At 32.0% G+C, this 12,525-nt stretch overlaps 2 protein-coding genes across 4 annotated transcripts in view; one reads left to right on the forward strand and one right to left on the reverse strand.

Moving 5' to 3' along the window:
- The window catches only part of LOC143236596 (complex III assembly factor LYRM7), a 33,723-nt gene that overhangs the window by 16,205 nt on the left and 4,993 nt on the right, over positions 1-12,525 (forward strand). The gene's annotated exons all lie outside the window — the stretch shown is intronic.
- The window catches only part of LOC143236595 (uncharacterized), a 40,035-nt gene that overhangs the window by 2,483 nt on the left and 25,027 nt on the right, over positions 1-12,525 (reverse strand). For both annotated transcript variants that reach the window (XM_076474894.1, XM_076474895.1), the window contains exons 6-8: positions 12,229-12,377; positions 7,933-8,026; positions 5,362-5,455 (exon numbers count right to left, since the gene is read on the reverse strand). In XM_076474894.1, coding sequence (XP_076331009.1) covers positions 5,362-5,455; positions 7,933-8,026; positions 12,229-12,377 — 337 coding nt within the window. The remainder of the gene's footprint in view (positions 1-5,361; positions 5,456-7,932; positions 8,027-12,228; positions 12,378-12,525) is intronic.

Consider the following 12,525-nt stretch of genomic DNA (forward strand, 5'->3'; position numbering starts at 1 on the left):
AAGAACTTTCTGTAGCATAATGCTAATTATCATAACCCACCAGGAAGAATAACAGGTAAGTACAAGAACAACTGTCAGCCACCAGAAGTTGACCTTTCCAGTCCTGGTTCCAAGTTATGTGTCATTACGGCCATTATCGAAAAAGTAAAGTAATAAAAGATTTAAAAGGCATGCAGCAAAATTGGTCCTGGTGTCGAGTTATTTTATGTGAAGGTGCAAAGAAGGTTCATGAGACTCTACGTATAAGCCCTGAATTGGGGAGGTGCAGAAAGCCCCAATGCAGAGCTAAAATCTGATGATGAATGGGGTCTAGCATCTTTAAGGCTGAGGGTCTGGCAGAGCCATAGACCAGTGATCCATAGTCGAGTTTCGATGGAATAAGAGCACGATATATCTTTAACATAGAACATCGATCCACTCCCCAACTGGTGGTAAAGAGGACACGGAGGATGTTCAGTGCTTTTGTACATTTGACCTGTAGCTGCTTAATATGTGGTATAAGGGTCAGCTTATGGTCTGAGATAAACCCCAAGAACTTGGTCTCAGGGACCACAGGCAGTGAAACTTCACTGATACGGAGTTCAGGATCAGGGTGAATACCTGTTGGCAGCAAAAGTGCATGCAAATGGTTTTAGAGAGAGAGAAAGCTGTTTGCCATGGTCCACTTCAGTGCACGATCGACGGCAGTTTGTAGTTGCCACTCAGTATATCTCCTGTTCGACGACTAACATGAGATGTGAAAGTCATAGACATAGAGCCCATTTGCAACAGTAAGAGAAAGTTGTTCAGTGATGGCATTAATCTTTATAATGAAAAGTGTGGCACTCAAAACACAGCCCTGAGGAACTTCAAGTTCCTGTAGAAAAGAATGGGAAAGTGTCAAACCTACACGAACTTGGAATCCTGTCCATTAAAAATTTTTTAATAAAAATGGGTAAATGTTCACGTAAGCCACATATATGGAGGTCTTGCAAAATGCCATACCTCCATGTTGTGTCATAAGCCTTCTCAATGTCAAAGAATATTGATACAAGATGTTGTCATTTGAGAAAGGCTTCTCTGATTGATGTTTCAAGTTGAATCAGGTGGTCCATGGTGGAGTGCTGTCATTGGAACCCACACTGGGTGGGCGAGAGGAGGTTGTTTGATTCAAGGAACTGAACAAGACGAGCATTAACCACCCTCTCTAAGGTCTTACAGAGACAGCTCATCAAAGCAATTGGATGGTAGTTTGAAGGAGTCTTGGGATCTTTCCCAGGCTTAGAGAAAGGTAAAATAATAGCCTGGCACCAGGCATTGGGAAAAACATTCTCCTGCCAGATCTGGTTAAAACAATTAGAAGAATATCAAGAGAAGTAGGAGGTAGATGGCACAGCATGTCATAGTGTACATCATCAGGTCCAGACCGATGAAGGGTCAGTTTCAGTTCCATCAGTGTAAAGGGACGATTATAGTCATAGAGACATTCAGTTCGAAAGGAAAGAGGTGATCGCTCTGCCTGAGTCTTGATGGACAAGAAGGTGGAGGAACAAGCAGAAGTGCTAGATACCCAGCAAAAGCTTTCACCTAGAGTATCGGTGATGCTCTGAATATCAGCTACTTCTTGGCCATCAGAGAGTATTAGTATCACTGACCTTTCAAACCCTGTCCCATATGACTTTGGAACTGGTGATAGAAGATATGCCAATTCTGAACTTAATCCAAGATTCCTTCTGGCTTTGACATCTTACCCACCTAGCATGTGCATGGGCCTGCTGGAAAGCGATGCAGTTTGAAAGTGTGGGATATCTACGGAAAGTATCCCAGGCCCGTTTTTGAGCTTTCTGTGCCATGTGGCAGGCAGGATTCCACCACGGACGAGGATATAGTGCAAAACGTTTTGAGGTTTTAGGAATACATTGAGCAGCTGCTTGTATGATACAGTCAGTTACTTCTGCCACACAGTCGTCTATTGATGGCTGACACACAATGGCAGGATCAAGTTCTGCAAGAGCAGTGAAAGTGGACCAGTCTGCCTGATCCAGCTGCCACTGGGGCACGCAGGTTGGGTGGCACTGACCATGGCCAGTCTCTCTCAAAAGTATAGGAAAATGATCACTGCCTTGTGGATTATTGTCAACTGTCCATGAAAAATGGGAGAATAATGGGGAGCCAACTGAGAGATCAATAACAATAAAGGACTGATTAGGTGTATGAAAATAAGTGGAAGAACCAGTATTAAAAAAAGAAATGTTGTGATCAGAGAGCATACACTCTACAGAGCAACCTCTCCTATAAATAACAGCACTTCCCCAGAGAGGATGATGTCCATTAAAGTCTCTCAAGATTAGAAAAGGAGACAGCAACTGTTCAATGACAGCATCAAGGTCTGATTGATCAAATGTCTCTCCAGGTGACAGGTAGAGAGAACAAACAGTGATGATATGACCCAAGGCAACACAGATGGTATGGCCTCCAAGGGTGTGTTGAGTGACAAAGACAGGGTGGGTATATACTGATCAACCAACAGAGCCACCCCTAAATGTACTCGTCCATCACACAGTCTGTCATTTCTCTACAGAGAAAAGTGCCAAAAGGTGACTGTATCGGCAGGTTTCAGAAATGTTTCCTGTAAGGAAAGATATACCAGATGGTAGGAAGCAATCAGTGTTTTGATGTCATCCAGGTTAGATTGTAAACCTCGACATTTCCATTGTATCAAGGTGACTATTTTTAATGACGTGTCGATGAATTGGCTGGAAAGCCCTTCTGTTTATGACCACGTGTTTTTTGTTTACTGTCCTTATTCAAGGGAGGTCTATCGACCTCCATGGATCATGCCCTGGGTTGATTGGGCAGGTCTTTGTTGTTGGAAGGGGATTCCAGTGACTGGGGATGCAAACAAATGACTGTTTGGCATCTTGGGGTGAGAGAAAAAGATGTATCCAAAGAAATGCCTGTACCTGGAACCAAAGGATGTGGATCTTGGGGTTTGATGGAATATGTGAGAGGAACAGAGATGAGTGTAGAAGTTGATTCATCAACTTTTTTAACCATGGAGGTCAAAAGGCTTTTCATTTGTTTTGAGAACAATTCTCTTTGAGGTACAGAGAGATCTGTCTGCACTCCCACTGTAGTTGTGGAATGAAGAGCAGCAGCATATGTCCAAGATGAAGTTGTAGACAGCACTTTTCGAGCCTCAGGATAAGTAATGTTATGAGTCGTTTTCAAACGTTGCACCTCTTTTTCCTCCAACCATTTAGGGCAAGAACAAAAGTAGGAAGGGTGAGAACCATTGCAATTGACACAATGTGGGTCCGTTTCACACTCATAGGCATTGTGGTCCTTGCCACCACAATGAGCACGTCAGGAAACCACGACACAACGTCTTTGAGTGACCGAACTTCTGAAACTGGAAACATCGGAGAGGATTTGGAATGTATGGCCGTATCCTGCAATTAAGATAACCTGCCTTGATAATGGCAGGTGCACATGGTGATGTAAATGTCAAAATGTGGATCTTTGTTGGCAGTGTAACTCCATCATTGCAAGTGGAGATGCGCCTCACTGCAATAACTCTTTGAGTGGAGAAACCAGTGAGAATCTCCGACTCAGGGATATTCTTCAAATCCCTCTCAACAATAGCTCCTTGTGATGAATTCAAAGTAGCATGAGGGGTAACCTCAATAGATATATCCCCAATTGCCTTTGAATTCAAGTGGAGTTGAGATGTGGATGTTTCAACCAATATGTCTCCAGATCGAAGCTTCTTTACTGACTTTGGAGAGCCAGCAAGTCCCTCCAGTCCATTCTGAATAAAAAAAAAAGAGGGGCATTTGCCCTAAAGGTTTCTCTGAAAGAGAATGTAGGATGAGAAAATGAGGTACAGATGTTGAAGATTGCTGATCAGAGACTTCAAGACGTGGTCATTTACCTATTGACTGTGTTTTCACTATTTTATTTAAATTTTTATTAGGAGGATCCATAAAATTTTGAATCACAACATACATTATACTACAAAATTCTTTCACAATACATACACTGATAGTAAAGGTGTTTAATTTTTTCATGTAACAATGACTTGTGCAGAAATGTTTAAAGGGGAATTCACTGCAAAAAAGTTAAATAAAATAATGTAAAATAAATGCACTGTCAGGTTGTATATACCAGTATTTATATTTTATATTACATTTTTATAATTTACAAAAAGGTTCACATTTCTACTCATGTAATTAAATTAAGTAATATTTGTTTTGGGTTCAAAACCTCAACATTCTTTGTCACAAGTTTCAAGTAACCATAATGATGTTTCTAGATTTACCTACTTAGTACAAAAGTTATTTTTTGGAAGATCATTTTTAATTACCTGTGGTACCAGTGCATTAAGTCTGTGTGTGATTATTCATGATGCCATATCTGCATCCTGAGAATGGGGAAAAATAAATTTATCCATGACAGGAAATTGAGGCAAAATGGAAAATCATGATACCTATTGCAAATCTACATGCACACAGGATAAAAATTTCACAAAGTTGGGGTTGCACATCATGTAAGAAAAAGGTTTTCCAGTATCATATAAGCAAGAGTTCCATTATAGTATGCTAACATAGATGAAGCTGTAACACATGTAAAAATTCCAAGCAGCTTCAAGGGATAAAGCATCTTCAGTGACCATTCCAACATTATCTCTAAATAATGAAAGTACTTATTTCAGATTGAAAGTTTACAGAACATTTATTAGCATTTAATCTAAAGTTGTTTTGTTGGTTGGTTGTAATGAGCTTATGCTGGTTGTTTATGCAAGGAAAATTTGACTGATATATGTTACATCTAAGTTTGAGTCCCAGAAAGGGGCATAAAAGTGAGAGTTTCACCAAAATATAACATCCGAGTCTATTATCTGAGACTTAATTTTAAAAATGGAAAAATATGTTTATTTCTTGTTTACTAGAAAACAAATTATCAGTTTTCATATTAAAAATTGATTTATGATCTGTGGAAATTGGAAAGTACAGAATTAATAACCACTGTTTGAAGAAACTAAAAAATCATTACACATATAAAACCAAAAGTATTGCAAATATTAACATTTCATATAATAATGATCAAACTTTTATTTTAAAAAATGTTTTTTAAATTGCTTATTAATTACCAACCTAGGAGTCAATATTTTCATCATGCCAAACAAATATTATTATTTTAAGCCTATATACTAACAAAAAGTTATAGATTAACCAATTAAAATATAGATTTTACAAGTATATCAAAAACTGTACTTCAAAACTTTGAGAATAAATAATTTGAAAACTGATATTCTAGACTTTAAGCAAACTAGTATTTAAAAAATCAGTGTACCAAAGTTCCCAAAATATTTCTACTTACACATCATATATTTTAATATGACAGTCATCAGAAGCTGTCACTAGCATTTGGGAATCAGGTGAAAATGTTAGTGATCTAATTGGCATGGCATGTCCTAAATAAAAATAAGAATACAAAAACAAAAGTATTTTACTAAAAAAAATCAAAATAGCCATTTATAATTCACTGGAATCTAAACTTTGATTTTTATAGAACAAGAAAAATACATAAAAATATTATATTTTTAAATGATTAAATAATAAAAGTATTACACACCTACTTGCAAATGTCTACTTAGAGAAAGTTATTAGTTATATATATTGAAGAATTTAAAAAAAAAATATTTTCAAAATGTTGATGTTATGTGTAGATAAACGTATATTAATAAATATTTTTTGTCAATTTCTAAAAATAAAAATAACTTAATCAAAAACTCATAGGAAACAAATTATTTGTGGTTTTTGTCATGAGTAAAAAAACTAACTCAACTAAATCAGTTTGTTCCAGGAAACATAGCATCCAATAATAATAACAAACACTTAAAAAAAAAAGTGAAAACTTAAAACATAACTTTACAGGTATGTATTTATTCAACAACAAAAGTAGGCTACAATACTATGAATCAAACCCTCATATATACATTTCCAGAGTAACAAAATAATTTCAAATGCTGTGGAACAGCTTTTCTCCAAACAACTTATAAATTTACTAAGATGACAAAAACAAAGGAAGAAACATATATGATTATCGTTAATTATAATAAAAATGCTACCTTCTGTAAGTAAATAATATGAAAATCAAACCAGTTAGCACATTTGCTTGAGTTAGCCAACAGAATAAAATTAATGAATTTCTGACAAGAATACTGTAAACTATTTAAAACAACCAGAAAACTTGTATTCTGAAGTCAGAACTAAAACTAATTAATTGACATCACCTAAACCTGTTGTGCTTACAAATTAAACACAGTGTCACAAATAATTTAACAGATAATTCCAAAAACAAAAAATGAGTTTCAGATAAAATAGAAAGTGAAAATGTATAATTTACTTCAGAGTAATTAACCAATAATTTTACATTTAATAATTCAACTACTGAATACTGCTTTCTCAATACCTAACCTTGGCTGCAATCATTTTTTGTTTTATAGCAAAAATACATGTTAGTAGTATTCTATCAATCTATACACATTCAGTAAAAAAGGTGTATGATTACGATAACAGAAAAGAATAATGTGCTTTTTATACTTTTCAAACACAACAAGGGTAATTCCTTTATTATCTTAAGTGTAAAAATAAAAAGATGACTAAAGATGAAGCAATGTCAAATGCTAGTAAAAGTTTTAACTGTCACAGTCTGTTTCATCACTAATATCATAAAAAAAAAAGTTAAATTATTTTAAAACTGTATATCACACAACACCCTTGTTTACATTTCAAACATGAAACTAAGAAGCTAATAAAACACCCTTGCTTACATTTTATACATAATAAAAATAGTTAATACAATACTAGTGTTTTATGCATTTTATACACAGAAATTAATAAATTAAGCCAAGAAACTAATAAAAAACCCTTGTTACTTATATTTTAAGTTTAACAGTTAACTCTTTTCCAGACAAGAATGGTGTCACTGATAAAACTTTCTTTATTCACACAGTGAAATATTTAATAAAAACTGCATGTGAATGAACACAATTATTTAACAGTATCTAGATTTGGCTTAAAATTTTCATGACTTAAAACAATACTTCTATCATTTTCTAGGTTATGAAATTTCCCAAAGCTATTTTATTATATAGTTTTGAAAATAATTTTAAAGAGTCTTGAGTATGAATTTGATGGGTTATATTTCATATATCCAACTCTGAAACTTCTAATTGCATGAATAGTAGTTAAACGCTATTGGAAAAGCAATAAAACAATACATTTAAGTATAAATACTTGTATATTATTATAAGTTTAAAGCTACTTAGGATAACAAATATAGTTTCATGTTACAATTTAAAGTCATTATAAAAAGAAAAATGGGTAACCTTGATTTATTTTGATTCTTTTGGTGGTTACAAGATTTGTCAAATTGACAAACCTTGTACAGAGTCATGGTATACAAAATAACAGATAAAATGTGTAGTTTTACTGAAAACAAACATTCACAATGTAATGTATTTAGGAAGCTTAGAGATTACACAAATGAAAAATGAAACTTTCGAGACAAAGAATAGTAGTTTTAATCTTAATAAAAAAAATTACTTTCCATTCAGACTATTAGCAAAACACTCGACATATTCACAAACAAATCTTTAGTAAAAATACTTCATTGAAAAATCTAATTTTCTTGCACAGAAGACTTGTAACACCCACCAAAAGTTTACGAGATTTTATAAAGATACACATGGTGTACTAAAAATTATTGTATAAATATTTAATTAATGCAAATTTGTATTTCACACTAAGCACATTGTGAAAGATTAAGTGATACCATAACTGTGTTTTCACACAAGAAAATTATTTTTGAACTGAATTTCTGAGGTGTTTTGCATTTAATATAAAATTTTAAATAAATGCAAAAAGGCTATTTTACAACCCATACCTTCTAAAGTGTGCACTAGTTTTCCAGTTGAAATATCAAAAACCTTGATAATTCCATCAATAGCTCCACTAGCAATATATTTTCCATCTGGACTCTTTAAATTAGAGTTAAAAAAATGCATAACTTTTCATGGTCTCAATAACATTAAAAAATAGATATTCTTTTATTATTATTTAAATACATTTTATACAGAGAATTATACTTTAATTTTATGTATTTTAATTTGATTAAATGTAATATTGTTATATAAAAACTATTACACAGTAATGACAAAAAATTGTATACGTGTTTTTTTTGCTAATTTCAGGAAGTACAAAATAAACAAGTTTTAACATCTGGTGCATAAAATATTTTCATCTTAAGTATTCAGTAGATGGAAAAGCTGGGCAAAATTTAACAGCTATCAGTCATAAACACTGGACAGCTTCCCAGTAGTAGATTTTGTAGACCTAGAAATACATATTCCAACAGATAACCAGTAATGTAAAGGATCTACTGTTTGAAGACTACAAATAACAAATTGCAATGTGATGTTAAAACTTTAACTTCAGCAGCACTATCTTTCTTCCTCAAGGTTTTCTTTTCCATCTTTATACATTTGTTTGGCGTGAAATTCTCAAATGCCATACTGTAAGTATTATGAAATATGTCTTGAATGAAAAGAAATTTAATTTGAAATAAGAAACCAATGAGTGAACTATAATTGTATATGAAGCAATAGCTATATATAACTCTTTAACACTTGCAAAAAACAAACACTAATAAAATTAACAAAACCAAAATTCATGTGGTCACTATCAGCAACTGTCAACAACAACTGCCCTGCTCATAAAGTAAAAAATGTCTGAGAAAGACTGAATTGGAACAAGCTGACTCATACTTCAGTTCAACTGTTTAATACAAAAATTCTGAACTGTAACTGAAAGAGTGCATAATATAGTGGCATCAGAAGGTGCATTAATATATTCATAGCCATTCCAAACAAAAGCTTCTGATCTTGAACATTTATTTTTGACATTATATATAGCAATTTTTATAAGTTCAGAACAATTTTTTAACAATCTCTTGCTTTTGAAAATTTTTGTATCCAAGAGTATTATATATATAAAAAATGATGATGAAAGCCAATCCTAAACAACTGTAATACAATGAAATCTGTTCTAAATCACTAAATATAATTCTATTTTATTTCACTAAATAATAAATTAGATATTTAAATTAAAGCTGGCTAACCCTCTATATAAAAATGTTATTTGAATTTTGATATTACCAATTTCCCTGTAACAATTTTCAGATACATATGAAATACACAATTATGATTGTTTCAGAATTTTCTCTAAGTTACATAACAGCTGCCTACATTATTGTAGCAGTCTAATTCTTCATATCTTGGTGATGTCAAAAGGTAATAACATGAACAGATTTAGAATGTCAGACATATTTTGATCAATCTCAGCAGCATGTAAAATTGTAATTTAGTAGAAACTCAAAAGTAAACAAATTGATGAAGAAGCTTACAATGTAGGATAGTTACAATTAGCAAAAACAAAATCCATTAGGAATAAAGAAACAAGTTTAATTTTCATTTATTGTCAGATTCTCTATTAAAGAATAAAATAGCCTATTGTAGACATACATTAGTAAATAGTACTGAGGCTGCAAACCACCAGCCAGCTATATGCTTGTCAGTATTGGTTCAAGACAAATCCCTTGATACAGTGCTGCACAAGTTTCATAACAATCAACAATTCACAGAAAACGAGCCTATGGACATTGAAAGAACAGTAACACTGGTGAAACAAGTATCCAAAACATTTCAAGCCTACCTACCTACTAATATTCATTAGCTGTAGATAATGTGCTAAGGAAATTGAAGGCTATTAAGCAGTTTGATATTAAATATTGGCCTGATTACCCACAATTAATCATACAAGCTTTGAAACTTTGGTCAGACCAAACTGCAAACTTAAAATACAGCCAATCAGCATGTACAATAAAATACAATAAAATTTCACAAAGGCATGCCAGCACATGCAGAAACCATTATGTTGCTAGATTCCCCACTTGCTACTCATATAGTCATGTACACAGAATATTGATATTTATGGTGTTTTGATTAATAAACCATCATAGGAAGTGATAAGTCTTGCTAACTTATGACAAATGGATTTGGGTTTGATGAAGACCCAAATGTGATGAAGGTCACATCAGTTGAACAGAGAACAGTAAAACCAACCACTGTAAAACATATTCAAAATTTTCCTTCAGCATTTCCCAAAGTGTATACAATTATAGAAATAACTAAAATGAGCCAGAGAAATAAGTATGATACATTACAATATATTATTATTTATCCCTTACCAGATAAGGGGGCATCACTAGTATTCATTTATAATTTATGTTTTCAATTAAGCAAATTGCATGAAACACAGGACGAATATACACAGTGTCTAGCTGTAAAATATCCACATTCTTTGATTTAGTATTTCTAATTTATTTTAGATTTGGAAGTTTGTAAAATTTTGTGATGAAACACAGTTTTGAAAGAAATTAAAATAACTTCTTTCATCTTAAAATTTATTTTTTTAAATTATTTATTAGAAGCTCCATTTGCACATTCAGTTAATTTTGAGATTATTTGTATTTATTAATGTATTACTATTGATACTTGATCTTGTAAAATGAAGGAGTCACCACCTTCAACTAATACTCTCATTTTACACATTCAGTCGATTTTGAGATTATTTGTATTTGTTAATGTATTACTGTTGATACTTTATCTTGTAAAATAAAGGAGTAACCACCTTCAACTAATACTCATAAAATATACTCTATAACCAACAAATATTTATTCTTGACCAATGACACAACCTTTCAAAAATGGTGTCTCAATTAACTTTTTCATGCATTGTATCATGATTGTTGTCAATAATATTCGAGGTCAACATCAATTTATATCTAATAAATATAGTTTTTACTAAATAGCAAGTTACTTTATTTGACTTGGATGTTTAAATATGATAAACTTAACAATATATTTGACAAAAAAATAACACCTCTTATCCAAAAAAAATCTATCATTTCTTTATTATGCTAACCTAACCAAACCTATCAGGTGTCTTGTCACATATTATTCATGTAGCTTTCAAACATATTTATCTAACAAAAACAAATTATCAGGACTAGAAAGAATGTGAAATTAAACTGCAGAAAAAAATACCCACAGCTGTGATTTATTTCCAAGTCTTGTCAACTTTTCACTAGGATTCTTTGTTCACCCTTATGGGAGCCCCAGATAAGTAATAACTTGACAAATCACTGATAAGGCCATTCTTTTACCCTTAGAGGTTACAATGTCTTCTATTCAATCATTTCTAATCACTAACTTAGTTTTTTTAAAAGCTAAGCTTCATTAATAATTGTTCAGAAATATGATGTGATATCACAAAAAGGGACAATATGGGAATATGGAAAAATATTATTCTGACTCAAAGTTTTTAATACTTTTAAGTTTATCACATTTAAACAATGTAAGTAAATTAAATAAAAACTTATACTTTTTTGAAAAGAAAGTATATGCTTTAGATATAAATTAAATCAATCAAGAATGTTGTTAATAAATATACTGTTTCTTAGCTTAATATGATGTCATTTTGAAAGGTCAGGTCTTAGGTCACTAGTAAGTGTTTCTCAGCTAATGATGTGTTTTTATTTGATACCAGTACCCAAAAGTTGTGAATAAAGCAATAGGAAAAATAAAGTATCAAAAGAAATATTCAAATGAAAGTCAATCAATTTTCTTATTAACATTAAAAAATAATTATGAGATGAAAGAAAATATGTTATTTCAAAAATGTGTTTTGCAAAACAATTTGGGAGCTTAACAACAAAAAAATCATAGAAAAGTATATCAATTTAATAAATTATTTTAAGCTAAGAATAAATACTATTTAGTAACTTTGTCACACATCTGGATAAGTATTGCTACTGAGTGAAAGTCAAAAAAGAATCAATGGAAATTGGTAATAACCACCAGATACAAAAAGGGTTAAATTAACCACCTTTTAAATCCAGCACTTCTAAAGTGCTAGAAGTATATGTACTTTTTGCTTGCACTTTTTTTTTAACAAAGACAAGTAAAAATATAATTCAGTTATATAATGACCAACTTTTCATATTTTTAGGAGAAAAGTCTTAAAAAATAAATATTCATTTTGCTATAAACATATCAATCATTTATCCATACCAAGACAGAAAACACTAAAATAACTGATCAAACAAGTCTGGAATACTTACAAATGCTATACTTAGAGTAAATTTGCCTGTAGTATCTAATGTAGACTCCATCTTTCCACTTTCAACGCCATACAAATTAATTTTTCCAGAATGGCTTCCAGAAGCTAAAAATCTAGAGTCTGGGGAAAACGTAACTGTCCACGCATCGACTGGAAAAGATAAAAATAAACAGCCATTTTAAAATTATCTTTTGTTTATGGGAGGTATACTTGACTGAAACTTAAGTTCCTAGTATTTCATATTTTAAAACACTAAATGTACAGTTCTTAATTTATTCCTTTCAATGCTTTGTCTCAT

Source organism: Tachypleus tridentatus, chromosome 13 (genome assembly GCF_004210375.1).
Source record: "Tachypleus tridentatus isolate NWPU-2018 chromosome 13, ASM421037v1, whole genome shotgun sequence".
Classification (NCBI taxonomy): Eukaryota; Metazoa; Arthropoda; class Merostomata; order Xiphosura; family Limulidae; genus Tachypleus; species Tachypleus tridentatus.